Source organism: Cottoperca gobio, chromosome 12, assembly GCF_900634415.1.
Source record: "Cottoperca gobio chromosome 12, fCotGob3.1, whole genome shotgun sequence".
NCBI classification, from domain to species: domain Eukaryota; kingdom Metazoa; phylum Chordata; class Actinopteri; order Perciformes; family Bovichtidae; genus Cottoperca; species Cottoperca gobio.
The window spans coordinates 7732644-7756115 of NC_041366.1; the positions used below are offsets into that span (position 1 = coordinate 7732644).

General features: G+C 39.9%; 1 protein-coding gene across 4 annotated transcripts in view; it reads right to left on the reverse strand.

Moving 5' to 3' along the window:
• Positions 1-23472, reverse strand: part of cntfr (ciliary neurotrophic factor receptor) — a 222564-nt gene that overhangs the window by 26771 nt on the left and 172321 nt on the right. For all 4 annotated transcript variants that reach the window (XM_029445313.1, XM_029445312.1, XM_029445315.1 and 1 more), the window contains 2 exons: positions 6005-6122; positions 4685-4851 (listed from right to left, as the gene is read on the reverse strand). In XM_029445313.1, coding sequence (XP_029301173.1) covers positions 4685-4851; positions 6005-6122 — 285 coding nt within the window. The remainder of the gene's footprint in view (positions 1-4684; positions 4852-6004; positions 6123-23472) is intronic.

The window sequence follows — 23472 nt, forward strand, 5'->3', positions numbered from 1 at the left end:
ACCTCCCTCGACTCTGAAATTAGCGCCCACATTACCATTCCTCTTTCTTCCTCTCAGTCTCGTGTTGCAACAGTCACTGCAGATATTCTTTCTCTTTGCTGGTGATGCAAGTGAACAGGTATACGGTACCATTAAAGTCTAAGTCTTGTAACAGCTTCTCGCGGGACCATTATCTTCACTGTGTGCTGAAAATGGAACGTGGGAGCGGGAGGGAGAGTGGCTAATCTTTCATTCTAAAACGAAAAAAATAGTTGCCCAAAGGCTGTCCTGGTGACTTTTGCAGCAATCAGGCAGTACAATTTGCATGTAGATGTACCAATGTATGTCTGAGTACATTCTTAGACCATCTGATTGTCGTCTAAAGTCTATGTGTCATCCAGTTCCTTCACTTAACGCATCCAGGTGTGACTGCACAATCTCCTTCAAATAAATGGGCTTTTCAAAAAGAAACAAGACAAAAAGGAAAAGTGGAATCTATGAATCGTTTTACAACAGAACAGGTGTTAGACGACAGCGTCTAACAGTACACTTGAACAAATGGGAGAAAACTAGTAGTAGAGTGCTTCCATCTGCAGTGAAATATTAGAAAAAGAAGTTAGAAACAGGAAAATACAAAATAATACAAAATGCCTAAAGAGTTAAATCCTTCAAGTGAACACTGAATCTGATGTTGCAGGATTAGTAACAGCTGGTTAGTAGTGGTGAAAGACACATCAAAGTCCAAGATTAAAGCCTCATTGTTGGAAGTAGACTGTATTTTAATTTCAAAGGAGATAAATTCTACATGAAGTGTGTAAAAAGTGCTATTCTGTGTGTACAAGCACATGTGGATGTATAGAAAATGGGATATACACGTTTAGCGCATTCTTACTGATCAATATGTAAAGCATGGCAGTGGTAGAGCACGGACACTCCATGACTGAATTGGATTCCTTATCGTCTCACTAAACCAAAGTATTACACAAAATCTCCCGCACAGATAATTAAAAGACTGCAAGTTGAATGTTCTAAACTCACATGGCTGCTGTCTTATTTGTTCAAAGCTACACAGGCAAAGAGAATACTTATGAATTTTAAAAAGCACATCAGAAAGTTCGGTGTCAGGTTTTCTCTTTCAAAATAAATTATAGATTACAGTCATACTACTGCATGTATTATCATATCTTGAAAAGTCACACTACAGGGAGTCATTCCATTCCTGCAATGAGTATACGTGCCAACCCTTCATCTCCCGAATCCACTACAATGGGGGATACAGCAATCTGATCTCTAGCCTTTGGTGTTTATTAATTAATCATGCATGTCTATTTGTAGGTGTTTTGGTCTTTTTGTAATTATCTCTGTCTGTGGTTGTTTTGCCCCTTTTTGCAGTGATTCTGTGTCTCTTTGTTTTATGTTTCTTTGTAGTCATTTTGTGACTTTTTGTAGTCATTTTGTGTCTCTGAAGTCATTTTGTGTCTTTTTGTAGATGTTTTATGTTTCTTTGTTGTCATTTTGTGTCTTTTTGTAGTAATTTTGTCTCTCTTTGTAGTCATTTGTGTCTTTTCTGTCTCTTGTAGTCATTGTGTCTCTTTGAAGTAATTTTGTGTCTTTTTGTAGATGTATTGTTTTTTTGTAGTCAATTTGTGTGTCTTTGTAGTCATTCGTGTGTCTCTTTGTAGTCATTTTGTGTCTCTTTGAAGTAATTTTGTGTCTTTTGTAGTCATTTTGTGTCTCTTTGAAGTAATTTTGTGTCTTTTGTAGATGTTTTTTGTTTCTTTGTAGTCATTTTGTGTCTCTTTGTAGTCATTTTGTATCTTTTTGTAGTCATTTTTTTACTTTTTGTAGTCATTTTGTGTCTCTTTGAAGTCATTTTGTGTCTTTTGTAGTCATTTTGTGTCTCTTTGTAGTCATTTTGAATTTTTTTCTAGTCATTTTGTGTCTCTTTGTAGATGTTTTATGTTTCTTTGTAGTCATTTTGTGTCTCTTCCTGCTAACTCTCTTTGAGTTACATTTTGCAGGTGAATTGCAGGAGGCCTCATGGCCTGTGCCCAGTTGGCCCGTTCTGCAATCCATCCATATCTGGACTATTCATTTAGTAAATCTCAGAGAAAATACAAATGAGACAGCTACTGTAAATAGCACAAGAGTGTTATTATCAAGTTTCAAAGTATTTTCAATTGGCTGTCAATGAACCTGAACATGAGCATTTAATTTTTAAATTATAAATTGAAAGGATGAAAGTGACAGATGATTTAATGATGATGTTGAAAAGCCACTGCAGCTTCATTCCCTCTTTGAAATTAGGTTAGAGTATATTCATTTTAATCACAATGAATGAATAATGTAGTACTTAATCATGCTTAGGTGGGCTAACGTCAGAGTTGACCAAAAAAAAATCTGTGTAAGAAAGGCTTTAAGAAGCAGTTACACTTAGAGATCATTTATCGTTTGATCATCTTGACACAAGAAAGCTTTAAGTTATCATTTGATGAGTATTGCGCTTCCTTGAGGGTTCTCTTTGTAACTGTAGCCACAGCATGCACATGTAAGAAACACACACACAATCTCATCTCATCTAATTTCGTCCCAGCTTTGGTCGGATGAACAAGGACAGTTGAGAATCGTCTTACTCCCCACTCAGAATTCAGAAGTGCACCAGGAAGCATGAAATTGTTTTATTTATTTACGATCTGCCTCGTTGTCCCTTATAATGAATGTGGCTTACAACTTAGAATGGCGTGAGAAAGACTTTTAACAATGCAGGAACAAGGAGGAGATGAGGGGAGGAGAGAGAGGAGGGGTGAGAGAAGGCAAACAATGTGAGAAAGTTTTGAAAAAAAGAGAAAAGAAAAGGAACACAACAAGGAAGAGGGCAAGAGTACATCCGCACTAATTTCTATTATTTAAAAAAATGTTGCGTTAAGCTTGTTAAGACTAGAGTACATAAAGTCTACCTATATAACGTGGTGGTAATACACCATTTTAATGTTTGCTAGCTGCAGTTTAAAGCTGTTAAATGGAGTCTAAAATGCCCCAAAACGATCAAAACAGAAATGTGATATTTGCACATTTCAGTTTTAGGCTTAAAAGCAAACCTAAAGAAATCATTCAGAAAATAACAGCGTGGACGGAAGACATTTGTCACACAAATGGCATTTTTACATTCATCTGAGAAGCTTTGGCTGATGAGCTAGAGAGAGAGAGAGAGAGAGAGAGAGAGAGAGAGAGAGAGAGAGAGAGAGAGAGAGAGAGAGAGAGGAGGGGGACAGAGGAAAAAGAAGTACAAAGTCACAAAAAGGGCATGCGGGAATAAAAGAGAAAGCAGAGGGAAAGAAAGGAGCAGTGGGGTGTTTTGCTATCACCGATATTTCCTCAGCCAAGGCGCTAATCCGGCTAGCATTAGCATTTTCATGAGTCCTGTGTCCGGGGCTTGGCAGAGCATGTCACTGCCTCATTTGGTTACTTGTGTACACGCACACACACACACACACACACACACACACACACACACACACACACACACACACACACACACACACACACACACACACACACACACACACACACACACACACACACACACTTTCTCAATACCTCACCCTGTCAACCGACACACTCCACACAATTGCTCGAGGCACTGTTGGTGTCTGTGTGTGTTTATGCGCCATGCACACCCATATCGCGCTCTGAGCAATACAACAGAGCTGGGGACTGCTGGCAGCACTTCCCTTTATCTATCAAAGTACTTCTCATTCCTTCTTTAAAATGAATTTCTCCTCTTCACTGCTTTCCAGCCTGAGTCGCTTATGAATTCTAAGTCTTGCTGTTATTATGTAGCCTTCTGCAGCCTAAGTGAACAAAACTTCATAATCCAAACTGTATTTTTTTTTTTTAAACTACTTACCACATGGCTGTGAAGACTGTAATTTAAAAAATAGCCCATGAAGGAACAAACTTTAATGGTTAATTCTTCCATTTAATATGACTAAAATGTGCTTATATGGCAGCTGGTGTATGGGTTATCTGGCACTTTAGGGGAGAAACTAGACCTTTGATTTGTGGCTGTCAAATCCTGTCCAAGCCTCAATTAAATAGTGTTTGCTGCAGAAAAGGTTCAGAGGTAGCGTGTTTATTATCTAGTGCCTTTGGTAATGACAGGGGTGCACAGTCAGTGGGTTTTTTCGCTAATGGACTATGCTGTTCGTTAAAGCAAAAAGCAAAAAAAAAAGGCTGTGCACTCTCCTTTCAGCTGAGTGACATTTATTTGGCTATTGGAATTTCTATTTTCTTTCTGGCACCAAGCACAACTGTGTGTGCAACAAACCTCCTAAGGGAACCAGAAGTCAATGAAATCAGTCATCTGTGGTCAAACGAACGCCAATTACTATTGCTCAAGGGTTGGCATCCTCCGAGAGACGCCTTGACACTCTGGATTTTAGTCCTTATTTTTCGTTGCCAAATATTTGTCAATCTGTGTGAGAAAAGGGTCTCAGATTTGTCCTTGAACTTAGTTCAAAACAAGCATTGTTTGCTAACCTTCATGAAAAGTCTTAATATTCTGCAGCCTGAATAAGTAAAGAGGATATATTTTATTACATTTTCCTAAATGTAAATGGGTCTCTTTTGTTCCGTTCAGGAACAACATTAAAGCATTTACAACCCCGTCAGGAAGCACATGTGCATCACACGACACTTATCTTACCTATACTGGACTCTTCAAAAGAAATGGTGGAGGAGGCTTTCCCTAAGGCGTTGACTGCCGTCACGTTCACTTTGTAGGGGAAGCTGGAGAAGACCTCAGGGAAACGCACACGACAGCGATTCTTGTGGTCCGGATCTTGCTGCACCTCCAGTGAACGCTGGTTGTGTCTGTTGAGGAGATGAACGTCGAGAAGAGGTGAAGAGAAACAAGGACAGATGTGAGAGAGACATGGTTTACTTTTAACTTTTAGAAGCGTGTGCGTTGTGCTTGAAAGAAGCTTCATACACATTGGTGCGAACGTGCAGAAGAAAAGCAGTTTGGGTGTTAAACATCAGAGCTGTGAACATCATTTTATTCTAACACTAAAATATGCTGACTGCTACACAACCCAGGACAGGACTTGGGTTTGGGACATAGCTAGATAATACTCTACTTTTTGTATTTTTTTTAGTTTTGGTTTTTAGGCCTCAATATGCCTAGGTCTGTCCTTGACTAAAGAAATCCTAAGTAGACTATCACTCTCTCCTTTATGTATTTTTTAAGAGCTTTAGACCACTTCATTTTTGAAACAGGGTTACAGCTAAATGGATTGTTTCCTAAAGTTCTCTGTGCTACGTACACGCGACGCACATCACCCGCTGCACTTTTACTGTTAACCTCCCTTTTGTCCTCTTTATCTACACTTCACTCCATCCCACTGCTCATTAATATTCAAACATAATAATATTGGTGTTACAATATTACAGAGTCCACCTGCTGCGGCGTGAGCTGAGGGACTCTGATCTGTGAATTAAAGAGAACCAGAAAGGAGACAGACTCACTGGGCCTCCATCCACACAGTTTCTCTCTGAGGTCTACCTACTGTTATAACTTGCCTGGATGTAGGAGAGAGTTTAACTATAGAGTGAAACCAAAATGATATTCTTTTTATTATAAAACCTTCCATTTTGGTGTTTCCATCAATGGAGTATCTTTCTGTGTGGTTTTGAAAGGAAATGGCTCCAAAGACTTCTCCAAAGAAATATCAGAAATAAAACTGTGTCGCAGTTTTGGCCACCCTTGCTATTGCTAACTATAGGGTCGCATCTTGTCCAGTCAGATTTAGATGCTGTGTTCCTACATCACAGCACTTTGGTGAGTACAACGTTACTGAAACTGCCACAATTACAAAAAATACACACGTTGTAATAAACTGGAATTATCCTTTAAATCAAGTCACTTAAAGTAAGCTAGGTCTTTGCATGTCGTACCAATATATCAAGATGACTTAAACATGTACATTCTCAAGTTGCAGCCAGTCACAAAACCAAAAGCACTTACTGTACGTCCACTTCAAAAGTAGTGGGGATGTACGTCGGGTGCAGCTGGTGCCAGCTGCAGTAGAAGCCTTTCGGGTAGGTGTTGGACCGACAGGTGACTGTGGGTTCCCGAGGGGGAACTGCAGAGAGACAAAACAAGACAGGGAAAGACAGTTAACTAACATGTACAGTGCAGCACATAATTGAGAGCTATGCAGAGCGTGAGAAAGAGACCTATCGGAGTAATACAGATCACATTAATCAAATGCAAAGCAGCTGTGCCTAATTACACATTTCCTTATTGAATAATTCATTCTTGATCAAATGTTTCATCACGAACGTCATTTCAATTCAAAATACTCACTTAAATTAAGTTCTGGTTATTTTTAATCTGTTTATGTTGTGATTGCTTGTGTTTTTTTCTTTTATCTTAATAACACAAATTGAAATTAGATTTAGAGAGGGGGAGTCATTGAGATTGTGTTTATACGTGCAGACTGAAACAACTTCTCTCAGGTTATACAGAATCACTTCTATTACTGAGAAAGCTCAAGCAGTGTAACGCGCTGTGATTGAGGGGAAACATTTTTAAAATGCTCTGGTTTTTACCCCCTAGGCTGTCTTGAGTTTTGGTCAGATAAGAAAAAGTAAACTGAACACGTTGTAGTGGAATATTTGCAACCCAGGGACAAAGTAATCTTTGTAACAATTCAACCTAATTTAAATGATTTGGGAAAATGAATATGAATAAAGCAGAAGGTGATGGATAACAGAGAAAATTGGAGCAACAGAGAAATAAAAAAAAAAGTAAAGAAGCTGGGAGGGAGGGGGAGAAGATGGTGTGTGGAGAAAGGAAGGATATTGGAGTGGTAGAGCAAAAGAAGAATAAAAGACGTTGGCCCGAAAAAGTGATGTTACGCCAACTCTGGCCTCCTCCAAGATTAGGGTCTTTTCTTCATGGCTAGTCAACCGCACAGCCGTCTACCCCTCCCTCTTTCTCCCCACAGCGTCTTACCCTTTTACCCTCGTTATCTCTACTGCATGTAACAGACAGTGAGTGTATGGTGTGGCATCCCAAAAAAACCCCAATTTGTACACGTCATTTTTTTTTTACTTACAAGTCATTGTCAGTTCCCAAATTCAGCTCTTTTTTCTTTATCTTTTCTTAATCTAAATTGCAGCTGTTTCATTTCACACATGGCGCTTCATTGGTTGCTGCAGTATATCGCTTTGATAATATATGAAGGGCTGGCATTGGACTTCCATGATTAAATATTGGATATCAGCCAGTCAGCAATATATACTCCTGATATGATAGGTTGACTGATAACAGCTACATTCACATAATTAAAGTATTCATTTAAAGTCAGTAATGTACACCACAGTTGAATAGGTGGGATGGGTCATCCCGTCTTTAAGAGCCACTAACCCATTCAACGTGGACATGGGAAACACTGCATGAGCTGCTCTGTCGAGCAGGACTTCTCTCCCTGGTGGGAAAAATGATAGCTCCCAATGTTTTTGCAGAACAGAACATCCAGGGTGGCCAGAAAAAATTTGAATAGTAAAATTGTATAAAACAATGTTAAAAAAAAGAGACGTTTTTACGTGCCTTGGGCAGGAATATTTCAAATAACCTTTCCAGCTATTGCTGGGACATTGGGACAATGGAGATTTCTAGAGTGAGGCTGATGAAGTAATGTTTGAACTTGTTTTGTGAATGTACTTTCCACAATGGCCTGAATGTTGAATAATAATTATGTTGGGATGGTGTAACCCCAACTTGAAAGTTGGTCACAAAGAGAAGTCAAAGTACACAAAATGTGTACAGGAAGTTATTGGCCCCAAATTGGAAACAAACTGATAAAGATAAAGGCTAAGAAATACGATGCCGAATAAGGGTCATTGTATGTAAACACTCTTTTATTATTGTTTTTTAAATACAGAGCTGGAGGAGCGGTGTAATATTCAGAGAAAAGTTGTACATTTTTTGAGAAGAAAACATGGATATTTCTGAAGGTGAGTAAAGCTAAGAGAACATCCAAGTTTTTTCTCCTAAATTCAGATTGTAAATATTACCCCGCTAATCTGCCTCCATCATTTCTTTATTTAACCTACAATGGCCCAAGTGCACCATTATAAAGAACTGTACGTCCCTGTAAGTATTTTATTTCCACACGTTAGAGCATGTATTCAGAGTGCATAATGCCTTTCTGAATACTACTTCTACCACTACTATACTATCTATTTGTTGAACAATTAAAGTTCATTCATTTAAAAAGACATCATTTACTTTAAACGTTGGCTAACAAGAGGAGTACCTTTGGTTTCACCATCATTTAGCTTAGAATACACAGTAAGTGAGCTAATGAGTGAACCATTAATGTTGGAAAAAGCACAAGTAATGCTGCTACAATTACCCAGCGTCTTATAAAGGCTCGATCACCATGAGCACCGATTTTGAACAGAGATGTGAAAAGCAAAGTGTCTCAGTGTAGGAACAAATGAACGGTGGAGGACAACAGCACGAATGGAAAAGCAATCCGTCAGAAGGGAGTGAGTTACAAAAAGCAGATGGAGAATGCACTGTTTCATCACATTTAAATGCTGCTATTGCTTCTGCAAGGCTTTATTCTGTAATGTTTAGTAGTTTCAGCACTTAGTAAGTTTGGTTCCTTCTCTTTCTTTTAAATATCTCTGTCAGCTTACTGTTCCCTCTTGGCTCAATAATCCTCTTCTTGATGAAAACATAATTATAAGTACTTTTTTTGTTTACAATGGCCTAAATGAGATTAATTTGCAATAAGAAAACATTGTTTCTCATATTGTCGCAGCATCCTGTCTAATTATTTTGTCACTGTGATATCAAAGCATCTTTTGGAACACCCCTCAAGGTGTGTTTGTCCAAACACACCTTGAGGGGTGTTTGTCCAAACACACACACACACGAGGTAGACTTGATTGGCTGCTATGGGGTCAATTCAGAGTCACACACAATCCAGCTGTGTTTAAGCGGTCACCAAGGCAACTAATTAGCCTGTCAATATCGTCAACGATGAGGTGCCAGGAACGACATCCAATCACACTCAATTAATCAAAGAGACTAATTGGGGCCATCTCAATCAATCGGCTCCTCATCTGAGAGCTTCAGTCAAAGTCACACACTCACACACACACACACACACACACACACACACACACACACACACACACACAGCTGCAGGTATTCCCATCGACTTATAGAATTAGACATAATCAATCAAACCAGCTTATTAAGAAGTTGGAGAAATTCAATGATAACAACTAAAGCTCACGGTTTTAGAGAGAAAAAGACCGTCAAAGACTAAAAAGAGGAAAAAAAAGCAGAATGGTGAGGGAATAGAGACGTGAAGAGGATGAGCACAAGTGTGTGTTCATGACAGCCATGTTTGGAGTGCTTTATTTGCACTCTGGAGTGTCTACTCATTTAACTTAGTTCATTTCGCCAGGTGTGAGCGGTGTCAATCAAACAGCCGCTGAGACACCAAGAAGGGCAGTTCAGTGTAGGGCTGCTCCAAAGGGACGGAGGTGTGTAGCTTGTTAGGAGGGAGAACGTGATCTGAAACGTCAATAGTAAATGACCCCCATAACGTAGGGGTTTATGTGCGCAGGGAGACAGGTGTTGACATCTAAATGCCAGCTGTATATCATGGTTTAAAAGCCAAACATAAAAGATATAAGTTACTAAAGCTTTGCCTAATAAAAGTTACTTGTATGTCCCTGTCATTTAAAAGGCCAAGGACTGCTTGTATTAAGTGAGTATTTGCTGAGTTTTAACCTTGAACGTTTAAACTGTATGTTTAGAGATGTTTTTCTTCTGGAATGTTCTTAGATTTAATGATTTAAATGAAGTGTAACTTGTACATGATTTCCAAAGTTAAGCGCTACTTTGAACCTGAACGGACTCAATAATAAAACACAATACATTTAACATTTTGACAATAGTTTACAGGAAATTATGTTGTTGGTTCAATGACAATGTATGACATGCCAGAGGAAAGAGAGGAGGGAAGGGAAGAGAAGAGATAATATCTGACAAGAGTCAGGGGAATGCATGAAACGAGAGAGAGGAGAGGAGACAGCCTTCATCAAACTAATAATGTGCCCTTGAAGAACTTAGGGACACGTGTGCCGGCACATGCTCGGAGAGCGGCCGCACAGTTGCTTCAATTCAACAATTAAATATCAAAAGAAATTTAATGAATATAGAGGTTGAAACAGGACAAGAGATAATGCACCTGTAGACAAAACAGAGAACAAAGAGCGTATGATTATTAAAGGAGCTGAAACAATAATTCTAATTGAAATGACATTGTGCGTGTTGTTCTTCATTGGTGAACCACCCCACCTGAATCAGCGGTATACTCAGGACACCGCTCATGAATAAATGTCATTTGAATTAGTGTGCTTTCATCGTCTGGTTTGAATTGCTAACCACCGAATGTGATTTTGAAGATGCTCTTTGTTAGCCTCATGAAACACACACCTGCCTGCATGCATGCCCAAGTGGTTAGTAAGGTTACTTTTAAATGTAATAGGTCAGAGACTCGACCTACTGTTGACTGCGGCTCATAAATCATAATGAGGCCGACAAAGAAGAAAAGTTATGTTGAGATTTATTCACATTTTCTCTTCCAGTCTTGCATTTGAAAAAAGACCACAATGGAAAACCAAAGATCCCAAAACCAAATCCATACCAGCGCTGTTCGGTACCTGGCTTTAAAGTAGACATTTTATTAAGTACTGTTTATTTCTTTAAAGTTCCTAGTCATAGATAAAACAAATCGGAATTTCCAAGATTTAAGTGGTACATTTCCGGTAAATAAATGTTTATATTCTCTGAGTTTAAAGTGGTACATTTCGGATTTAATAATCTCAGAGAATATTTAAGTATTTTTTTATCGTACATTTGTGACTGTTTCTTTGCTCGTAAATCATTAAATACTTTCAATTGTGTGTTTAATATGATAGGAAAGATCAGCTTATCTATCACATTTAAATCATACAGAAAGAGAAAATTGACAGATTTTAGTGTAAAGGTTATAATAAAAAGGTTTAGTGTTTTTTTTTTTACATAAAACTAGAACAGAGCCATAAAACAATATATGCTCTCAGTTATAAATCCATTAGATTACATGATAAAAGGCAGGATGTAGTCTTAGAGCGCCGAGTTTTGCTCTAAATTAATCGACATTACTTCTTTCTCTCTCTCATCCCCCCCATAATCCACACTCTCTCTTCTCCTGCCCCACTATTCTAAACCTGTCACACAAATATTCTGGGTCTCGCAGAAGAGGATCTCACACACACACACACACACACACACACACACACACACACACACACACACACACACACACACACACACACACACACACACACGATGAGGGACAATGACATCCAGTGGCCTTGGTTGCTAGGCTGCAGATGCTGTAGTAATTGCTATTTGGTTGTTTTAGCAGCCTCCCTGTTGCTTTGTGTGTGTTTGTCCGTATGCATCCCTGTGTGTGTGCTCACGTTCACGTGTTTGTCGGGGATTCTCTTGCTATGACAACAAGGATGAATTCCTTTTCTTCCTATTTCTCCATTCATTCACTGTCTTTTTTTTTTATATAAATACAAAAAACTTCGGCTTATGATGTTCAAACAGTCTGGAGCGACTTTGGCCTTGAGAAGAAACACACAATTGCAAACGTCCCTGGGTCAGAATCCCTTTTCATGCTGCCATTCATTCTGTACTTTCATGGAATCACTTTGACAAACCACAATCTGTGCTGAACACAGTTAAGTGTCAAAAACAAACCAAGGTACCGACATCAGCCAGCAAACCCATCCATGTATCAGTCTGTCTATCTATTATGCTCATCTCATTTGGTTTAAAAAAAAAAAAAAAAAGGAAAATCACGTTTTTCATATTAGAAATCCTACTGGGAAGATCTGGATCCTCTTGGAGTCTGTGCCGCGCTGAATGGCATAACTCGTTTAGGCAGATGGCTTTGGTCTCTGCTTGACTCAGCCTGCCAATCCTGGGCCCACTGCATTTTAGATTAGCTTAGTCGTGTGTCATGGGAGAAAGAGGAATGTAAATAAAACTGTAGGACAAAGTCAAAGAGAGACAGAGACGGAGACACTGTGGTGCCTTTTTGTCCAGACCAGCTGACGTGGCTAACGGTAATGTAATTGTGGTGTAATATTTTTACCCGCCCCTCTGAAGCTATCCACCAAGCATGAACTCACATGTCAGTGTGTGTGTGTGTGCCACTGTGAATATGCAATTTTATGTATATGTAATTGAATTGTAAAGTGCATACATTTACATCTGCACAGAATGTGCTCATGTAAAAGTATGTGTATGTCTGAGAGCCAAGTTATGATCTGAAGAGTGCCTCTAATCCATTAGCATACACTTTTCTTTCCTTTGAGGTAGTTTAGCTTTGGTTTAACATCATTTTATATACATCTTTGCAAACTTTTAGATCCTTAGATTTGTCTCTGAGACATGACAAACCGGACGCGTGTTTTCTCCCGCAGTCTTAAACACGTGATTAACGTTGTACATTGAAAAACAACTAAATAGAAATTCAACAAAACTAATAGGTTCAGGAAACAACATGACTTATGTTATGTTTAGTAAAAACAAAATTTGAAGTTATGGATGTACAATTGAAAAGACGGACCCCTACACGGACTTCTGTGGATTAGAAACGTATTTGTGATTTGTCAAAAACAAACGTAATCTGGGATAAAATAAGTTTCTCTCGAATTGTGATTGACAACGCAGTTTAGTTAGTTTTTATTTTTTCGAAGACCAGGCTGATTTGTGAGCGGGTGTGCCCTTTATTGCATCGCTATTTGATTAAAGAGAGTTTCTGAGATAAAATGACTCATGGCATAAGAACTGGAACACATGCACATGGAAAGGACTTTCTGTTTTCTGTACCTATCTTCTTCTAAACCCTCCATCCTCTCCCTCTCCTTCTTAAAGTTCAGCATGAGGGAGTGAACGGGGGAGCAGCGAGAGTGCACACACACACACACACACGCACACACACACCAATGATGCCCTGGCATTCCAGGAATGTCTCTGGGCCAATTGGAAACAGCCGTGTGTGAGAGATGAATGAATTAAAGGAGGATGAAGAAGAGCATCAGGAGTTGATAAGTGAGAGTCAGAGACGGAGACAAAGGTGAAGAGAGCCACAAAAAGGAAAAAAAGGTATATTGGTTATACCCGTTAAAAACTATTTCATCATAACCGTAATAAATTATGGCCGAATAAGATTAAAGGTGAAAAGAAGAAGTAACCTTTGAAAAGGACTGCAGAGAGGTACGGAGGGAAGGAGGTGTTGAAAGGGTTGCATTGACTTCCGCAGCTCTGGAGGTCAGACACAGGAAGACGGCCATTATACCTGGACACTTAGATCCCCAGGCCTGTCGTTCACTCTCTCTCATGCACACAGGCTCACTTAGCCACCTGACATCACAGAGCTCGGGACTAACAGCTCATGTTTCACAGGAAATAAACTAAGATTGACCACGCGGCTTCACACCTCTAAACACCATCTCACCTCATGTGTGTGTATAGAAATCTTTTGACGTGATGACAAAACTTTAAAAATGGAAGGTTTTTTAATTCCCAAAAGCTTCTTTGGTACTGTTGCTTAATATCGTATCAAAACACGAGCTGCAAAGTCCAAACTGCAGCATGGGAATCTGAATTTGTTTGTTTTTTTGAGAGACGGCTATTATCTCTTAGCAGGAGAGCAAATTATTTCACTGCCCCAGTGCTCCCTTCCTACTCGTCTCTTTCCTTCCCCCTCTCAATCCCTGCCGTTTAAAAAAAAAACTAAACAAATTCCATTTATTCTCTTTCTCTTTATGTATACTCATTCAATATTCATGGTAATGGCTGTTTCACATCCTAATGCAGGTGGAGAGGTGCTCTAAATGGAATGAGGAGGAACAAAAATCCCATCCCTAAGCCAAAACTCCTTTGACAAAGACGTATGCATTTACTGTATTGTCATATTCTTATTTCATATCCATATTTAATAATGAAACATTTTATTTTATAGGCGCCTTTCATGGCATATTTCTATGCAATCTGGTCGTCCTTGGTGTACTTAACTTGCCCCAGACCTCTGCACAAACTAGTAGCATTGAATCCAGAAGCTTATGAGAGGCCATGCATTCCTTTCATGCTACTTAATTCTTACCATATTTCAGTATTATTTGTGTCGACAGCCCTGGTGAAGATTGCCAGGAAAGTTGAGAAACAGCGCAGTGCCACTCACGAGTGATTCATTCATTTAAAAGTAATCTTCTTAGTGAAACCTTTCTTTACACTTAGTTACAATTCCCTTTTTAGTCGCATGCGTTATGGCCACAAGAGAGATCTGGTGTCATCACGAGGAGAAATAAATGCATAACAATCATGCAAGAGGATTCAGCTTTATGTTGTTCGCATACATAACTGATGGTCACTTTAGGGATCCAATGGTTTTGGCCTTTGTCAGCAGCTCTGCAGCGGGTCAAACACTAGCACCTTGTCACACTGCTCCCTCTGCTCCTCCTGACTTTTTGTGTCAGGTGTCAATTCCTCAAAACTTTCCACGTCGCCCTTTGTTCTACTTAACAGAAGGAACTACGGAAGCCCTGAGAAGCAAAGCAAATCATCCATCCCTTTTCTAATACTGATCTAAATAGTTTTCTCTCCTGTGTATATGAATAAAGAACAGGTGAAAAATATCTTCCGGTGAACTTTTTTTATTTATACGTTTTTTGGCCAGGATTATTTTTTTAAGTGACTTTTTGTTTTCATCTACGGAAAAAGGATCAGCAGGTGAATTTGTATTTTGTCAGGCAGGAAAATGATGTGTATGATAAAGCATTTTTTCTGATACTCATTTTGGCTACATAAAACAATGTAACATGTTCACAGACTTTTTCCTCACCTGTTCTTAAGCCATAAACACAGGAGAGAACTATTTACATCAGATTTAGAAAATGAATCACAAACCTGTCTTTGGACTTTTATTGTCTGCCTCAGTACTACCTCAATAAAAACTTCAGCCACACATTTTACTGAAACAAAGTAAAGGTAAAGTACTGGTACATTACACTGATGTTGGACGAGACACTTGGAGAAAGCTGTCGGTGAAGCGAAGGAGCAAGGAGGAAAGCTATTGAGGCGACCATAAAGCTAGTTCACTAATGACACTAGAAATTGCCATTTTATCAGAGAAACTCCCGTCAGTACTACTGAGCAGTAGGCAGCCTTTTCCCGTGCAAAATTGAAATTTAAGTGTGTTAAAGCTGCTGAGTTGGGAAGCCTCTCGGCTCCCTAAGAGGTAAAGCTCTGTGTCACCTTGGCAATAATAGCTCGAGGCTCACTCAATGCCATGACAATTGCTTCTCAGCTGCGGTGTCCATGATGTTGAAATGAGTGACAGGCTGGGATTGACCAATCAGAGATGTCAGTCTGCCACATGCACCAGCAGCTAACTGCCATCACTCACAGAGAGCGAGCGAGAGATGACACACGCAGGTACCACCCGAATCCCAAACGTCTGAATCCAAACAGCTGACTCCTTTTAAATTTAGCTGTCAGATTCAAAAGCCAGACAGACAGACGGAGAGACAGGAAGACGGAGAGACGGAGAGAAATCAAAAGTGTCTGGCCTGTAAAGCTCGAGGCAGTTATTGTGAATTCAGCCAGCTGCTTTGTGCTGTCTTTTTTACATACACCCTGTCCTCTGCATGGAGTTATGAATGGTGTCACGTTACTGTGGAGGCACAAAGGCTCCTTCTGCACAATCTGAAACCTTCAGATTCACATTTCTACTGATAGAGAAAGGGCACGCTGTCACTGCCTGAAAGCACTCATACAGTACACAACCAAACAAACAAACAAACAAACAACAGAAAGAGAAACAGTATTTTGTGCAGTTCTGTGCATCTTGGGGCTATAATAACAATCATCCCTGGCGATACTGTAATGTTATTTTAGTCCTCCACACAGCAGCTGTGCACTGGGCGATTTAACCCAGGCCTCCCGTCAGCCATGCTGGAAGATCTCAACTCTTTGTGACATGAGACAGCAACATGTAACTCTCACCTCAGCAGTGTCCACAAGAAATGGCTAACACACGTGCTGTTTGTTTAATGAATGCGTTAGCTAGCTTATGATACTGTAGATGTGGAAATAACTCATTATCGTGTTAGGGAAAATGCTGCATGCTTTGAGAGATTAGAGCCGAGTACAAATTCATTTTAGATTTGGCATGCTGGTTCATTTGGACAGACTCAGCGTGGATCTCCAGAGGAAGCTGACATGTGCATCGTAACCCTGTTCAAAGAATGTTACAGCTGTGAACAGGCAATTTCCTAGAAAGGGGGAGGCAGTCAACATCAACTTTTAGTTGCATTGTATCATGGTGCGACAAAACAACACTTGTCCATGACTTCTAAAAGCCTTTTCTGATCATTTACGGAATTTTGTTAACCAAAAATATGTTTGTGACTAACACGATGACGAGATGGCACCGAGGTCATAGAACACTAACTGTAACTATAGCAACATGCAATATTGTGGACAAAAAGAGACGAGACCAAAGTTTTTATATTCTAATTTACACTTTGGTCTCGTCTCTTTTTGTCCACAATATTGCTATATTCGTTGACAAAAAAGAGGAGACTAAATATTATGGACCCTTTTTTTCCCCCAATGGTTTCCTGAATGGCAACTGTCTCCAATTGTAACTCCCTGAACTTCTCTCAAGTCATTTCCGTCTGGTATGTTCCCTTTTTTTTATGGTTTAATTGATTTCTTTGTTTTTTAAACTCGGTGGAGAGGATTTGTTGGATGTATCATAGCGTGCAAGATGAGAAACATCAAGACAAAACTTTTCATTGTTTATCTGTTTCCAGTTTAGTAGTTGGCAGGTCCTAGTGACATCCTTAACAAATGCACCATATCAGGACTACAAAAGGAGCAGTCAGGAGGATTTAGAGCAACAAACTTACTCAAGTTAAAGTTAACAAGGACTACAAGAGGGCTTAGAAACAAGGGGATGTTTTGACAATTTATTCTGATGATTTAAAATGACTAAACTTTCAACAGTTTTCATTGACTAAGACTAAAATAGTTACGGTTTCCTTTGACTAGGAAAAGACTAAAATGTACTTTTAGTCAACTAAAAACTAACAAGGACATTTGACTGAATAAAAAATAGCTGAGAACACGAACAGTGTTTCTGATGGACATTTGTAAGCGGCTTCCAAAGCTGCTCTGTACCTGTACAAACTAAACAACTCCTATATAAAGTTAACTGACCATACTGAATCCCCATTTTCACCGACAGAATCCGTATCTGTTAGCAGTAAAGCGGTCCTCCCTGTTGGCCGTTGTCAGCAACAAAGAAAGAACATGTAATTTACGTCACGTACAAGACGTTTTTGATGCAGGTGCTGAAAACTTTCCCGTCACAGTTGTTATATTCCCCTCAGCTGCAGCAGAATGACCTGGTCACCGTGCATCAAAGATGTGATTTATTTCTCGTCAACAAGGAGCAAAGCTTCACAGCAAGGAAACGACAGCGAGAAAGAATAAAGGATCCTTCGACCTTGAGAGTAAAATGTCCTAAACTTCCCCGTCCTGGAGGCAAGAAGGGGCCGGGAGCAGAGCTAAATTGAAGCAATAAAGCGAGGAGTCAAACGGAGATCTCATTCCCTCAGCAGCAGTTTGGCACGGTAACAACCACAACGGGCTTATCACACCTATCCTCATTTATCCCAGTCCTGTTTGGATTCAACAGCAAAGAGAAGCAAATACACAATCTGATGCCTCAGTTTGGAGATTATCTTTTGAAAATTCCCCCCCGGAAACTTATTTTATTTCACTCTGACTTCAGCCAACTCCAACCCCTGAAGTTGATTTTGTGATATAACAAAATTGGGAAGAGATATAAGCAGAAAAAACAAACATTAGACATTAAACTATGAGCCCTTTTGCTTTCCTTCTCCCCTGAAAGAAAGTTGTTTCTTCTTTGCTGATACATTGTCAGATTGTATTGTTCTCAGTATAAATAAGCAAAGATTAGAAAAAGTATGAACATAATATATTTTCCTGACTTTTTTTTCCAAGTTAGTTGTAACGGCTTGTCTGTGTCTGACTTTATACTTGACAAAAATTGATTAATTTATTTCGATACTGTCGATTCCCTTTGACAAGATATGGCAACAGACTTTCATACAGAGGTTGCAGAATGTATCTGCAGCTCATCGTTGGATGCCAATTTCAACCTCAACCCTCATGACCTATCATTAGTTGAGTACAAACCTCTCTACTGGCGCATGGTGCCTCAACTATATTACAGGGCTTTGAGATGGTAACCTGTCATTATATTTTATCAGCCAAGCTGTTTTTAATAGTGTTGGAATTCATGTGTGATTGTAAATGTGTGTGTTTTATAAATGTGGAAATAGAAAGTGTTTTTGTCGGGAAAATTCTATTCTATTCATTTCTATTTTATGGAGCAAACTCTACTCCGCATGGGAATAAAAACATTAAGCGAGAGGCAGGCAGACGGGGAGGGAGACATGGGGGGGAGTGAGGGGTTAGGGTGGGTCAGAGATTAAAAGCAAGGAACAGAGCTAAAAAAGAAAGTGAGTGGGCAAGAGAGAGAAAAGGAGGATAAATGACACTCATTGTTCCTTCCTCTTGCCGTCAGTTCTCAGTAATGCTAATCATTAGGGCTAATCTGACAGGATGGTACACACACACACACACACACACACACACACACACACACACACACACACACACACACACACACACACACACACACACACACACACACACACACACACACACACACACACACACACACACAATGTCCCCTAGCCCCCCCTGTGTTGCATTCCAGTGCCCAGTGTCAATGAGAGGGAACCGCTACATTACATGGGTGTTTGTTCTCTTTGTACACTCGCCTGCAATGCTATTAGGAGCAGGGGGAGTGTGTGTGTTTGTGTGTGTCTGTGTGTGTGTGTGTGTGTATGTGTGTGTGTGTGTGTGTGTGTGTGTGAACGCGCACATTTGGATTAAGTATTGTCTTTTTCTTTCCTTTTTTTTTTTAAGATTAATTTTAACTAAAAGCAAACTTACGATGAAGTCACATGTTGGTGTTTTTGAAACAGTTTTTTGTGGACTGATATGGACATTTTCCAACTTTACTGAAACTGTGTACTTCTGTTGCCATGCAGAGACAGCAGCTGCATTTACTCCATCATGAGAATTTGATTAAAAGCAGACTGAAAAGAAAAATGTTGCTTTGTTTTAATGAAAGATTCTTAGATTTAAAACATGTTTTTCATTCTGAGAAATGTATTGTCAAACTTATTTATATCTATTCTGACAGTGTGCCATTTGAGGTTTTTCTTTGTGGTTTGTAATAATAAAGTGGACTTTTAATTTGAATTATATTGGCCTATGCTCTTTTTCCTGGAATATCAGCAGATTTGACTCTGGCCTTAAAGGGGCGCTCTTGGTGCACTGAGCAAAGAAGTTAAGGAAGGATTTGGAGCATTTTCTGTGCTGAAATAAATGTTGGGGGGGTCAGTGCATTCTTTACCTTATAATTTAATTAAATGAACAATTGTTCTTCAAGATTTATTCTACAAACAGTAACAGTGCAAATTCATACTATCCAGCCTCCTTAAGGCTAAGCGTCCTCTTTTCTACAAAGAGTAAACAAAACTTCTTAAAAGTCTCCACAGTACCAGATGATTCTCACTTTTAGTAAAAGTTGAGGAGGCCACACAATCTTGGGCTTAAGTGGGATGCAGTACCGTTAAATACGTATGTGCGAGTGTGTGTGTGTCCTGCGGGAAGAGAGGGATCTCGGTTTAGAATAGGTAACAGTGGAATGTAATTGTGCTGAAAATTGAAAAGCGGAGCCGTAGCAAAGCCAAGCTGGTGTGCGCATACTTGTGTGTGTGTGTGTGTATGTAACAGTGTGTGTTGCGCAGGTATGCTTTGGAATGTGTGTCTACGTGTGTGTTACTGTGCGTGTGTGTACCTGTGTTTGTTTGTGTTTTAAAACCAGAGTGGGATGCCAGTGTAATCCTTGCACAGCCGGACCCCCAAGGATAACAGAATTTACGCCTGTGTGGGTGAGCCACACAGGCATGCATACGAGAGTAAACCCACACACACAGGCACACACGCACACACACACACACACACACGCACACACATATATATAGCCCAATGCCAACTACCAGAGAGTGTAGAGGATGAGAGCATGCTGAGTCTCGCTCCCCTTCTCCCAAGAAACAGTCGCTTGGAAAATTGGAAAGAGCTTTTCCGTCTCCTCTGGGCATCACTCATGATGCTTCCTTTTACACAGTAAATACATAAAACACTATTTATAGAAATAGATGATATATGCTGGTACTTTATAGTATAAAGTCAGTCTTTGGTTTTTAACCATGTGTTCAAGCTATTAAACTCTTCTTGAATAAATATGTGGCGTATTTTTAAAAACTACAACCCAGAGTCAACGATTACCTCTAAACAAGGTGTAAACAAGGTGAAGCTTCCCGCAGTGTTGCAGAATTGAGGTCATCGGTGCTTAATGTGTCATCAATTAAAAAGAAAGTGCCATGACGACTACTGGCCACCAGGTGATGAGAGTGAGGTGTGTTACGCAAGAGAGAGTCAATTTGTAAATGAATTGGAGCTCAAGCTCATTTGAATCAAAAGACGACACCTGCTATCTCTCTCTTCAGATAATCTGATCCTAAAAATGCAGGCGCTCGCTTCTTTCAGTACTCTTCCCTGGAAGTACAGAGTAGGTGTAATTGGTGTGCATTGCTGTCTGCACCAGTGTCTTTGATATCGAGGAGTATCTGAAGGCAGAAATGTACCAATCCTACACATGTAGGTGCTTTAAATGATGATACGATTGAATTATTTTTGTGATCAAACATGGCACGGTAGAAATAAAATGGAGCATTGATATGCAACAGCATAGCCTCAAATGTATGCTTTAAGACAAGAAAATAGTTGCGTAAACCGTTTAACTTTAATGACTATTAGAAAAGCACGACACATCCCGGGTAGCCGGCATTCATTTTCCCGTTTGATGATTGGAAACTAACATCTCTTTGTATTAAGATGTTTAATCTACCTGATACACACTATGAAACACCCTGTGCTATAGCAGTACATGACGTGCTATACGAATACAATTTACCTTGCTAATAAGGAAAATGTGCATTCTGTACCGATAAACAGGTGCTACACTAACTGTAAGGTTACATTATACTCAATGAACAAGTAATGACATGACTCAACAGCTAAACTAATTAGTTATATCCCTTTAGGCCTCTTCCATAAGTGATAAATGATGCGTGAATCTGCCCCGTGATTCCGATCCAGCTCCAAAATTGAATGGGTTCTTCCTTGACTCATGCTTCACCCTTCCACCAAGTGTCGTGAAAATCGGGCCAGTCATTTTTCCATAATCCCGCTAACAAACTGACAGACAAACAGACTGAACGGAAAACATAACCTCCTTGGCAGAGATAGGATAACTTTGGTAGCTAGCTAGGAAGTCATGTCCCCGTCCCTGTAGCAAGCTAACACATCTCACCGCAGTCTGTCCTCTTTACACACAGACGAGAAACTGACATCAATCAAATCAATCAAACTCCACCCCCAAATGTTCTCAGTGATGGAGGATTACTGGGATTAGCAACTGTAATGTCATTAACTAAACTCCTGAAAAAGAAATGAAATGACTGTAACGTGTCACTAAGTAAACCCCCGCTATCCTTTAGCGCATCATATTCTGTCTGTGCCTTCGTGCTTTAGCAAATGATGTCACTTTGTTGACAGTAGCAACGCCTGAAACTGATGCGGTTGGTCGGTTTGGTATCAGTGCACATTTCAGTCTAGCAGCCCAGAGCCTTCACCACTTCTGTCATTCTCTTTTTGATCAACATGAAACAGAATCAATGAGGCTGTTTGACAATGGTGGCAGGTGGTCGGCTCAGAAAGTGCTTTTCTCCCCATCTCTCACATTTTCTCCTCTCTCCAGCCTACCAATTTCTTCAACTCTCACCTTCTATTTGTTCTGCTTTTCCCTCCTCTCTGCAAGTGTCTCGGTGTGTGCGTGTATGTGTGTAAGTTCATGCCTGTGTGTGTGTGGTCTACAGAGAGGGGTATTTGACTGCCCGATAAGCGAGACACACAGGCACTGACAGCTTCATCCATCAGCGTGTCTGTCTGACGGACAGGCCTCTGTAGAGAGGTCACACTCCACACGCATAAATGTGTGTGTGGTCAGACATAAAAATTCCTCTATTGGGACACACAAAGTGGCTCTGCCATAGTCGGAATATTAATGTGATTCTCTGCCCTCCCCTGATGTTACATTTTCTTTCTCTTCCTGTTTTTTTTTCTTCGTTGTCTATCCTCTATTTCCTCTCTTTACCTGCCCTCTGGCTCTTCTTTGTTCTCTCATTTGTCACTTCCCATCCTGCCTTTTATCTTCCTCTTTGGAAAGTTTTTCCACCTTGTATCCTTAACTCTTACTTTCTCACCTTGACATCAGCGGAAGTGAGGATTGAGCAAAACATGCAGAAACATTTAAATGTCGCTCACTGGCACCGCTGGCGTGCGTATTCATTTATTTATTCAGCGAACTGACAACCTTGGGAACTTTGCTGTATTCCTTTATTTCCATGCCTTCACAGGAGCACACAAATGACAACATCGGTATGTAAGAACACGCATACCAGCGCGGTGTAGGAAGAAAGACCGCTGTCACTCATTTCCCCGGAGGATCAAAATAGTTCCCAATCAGCCAACGGGAGAAGTGCTCCCTGGCAACAGGAGCAGCTAAAGGAAGTGAAGAGGAAAATGACCCCTAATTTCTGGACAAATTGACCTCCACATTTTTAAAGATCTGTGAATGCATTTTTCTTATTCACGGACAACTTTGTTATGGGGACGTGATGCATTCATGGCAGTTACGTCATTGTCAATGTGAGATAATGCCTTCGAGGAGAGCTGGCAGGTGGCTGTCTGCTCCCATAATAACTCAACTGAGGCCTGAGCGAACTAACAATCACGAATACGTCTTAAGTCATTAACTACGTCAACTACTTCTACCTACATATTTGTATTTGTGCCATGTGGCAACAAATTGCCACTACCCTTGTTTGGTTATGTTTTGGCTCATGTATTGGAGTTATGTTATATAATATCGTTTTTCTTTGGGTGACACTATTCAGGGAAATTAAGTAAGTTAAGGATGCCAGACAGGCTGAGTGAGTACTATCACTTACAAAACCCCACCTTTATCTAACAGTTTAGATGTCTATTTACTTCTTTTATGTGATTTTGTTGAGCTCATTTTATTCTAATTCATATTTTATATTAAA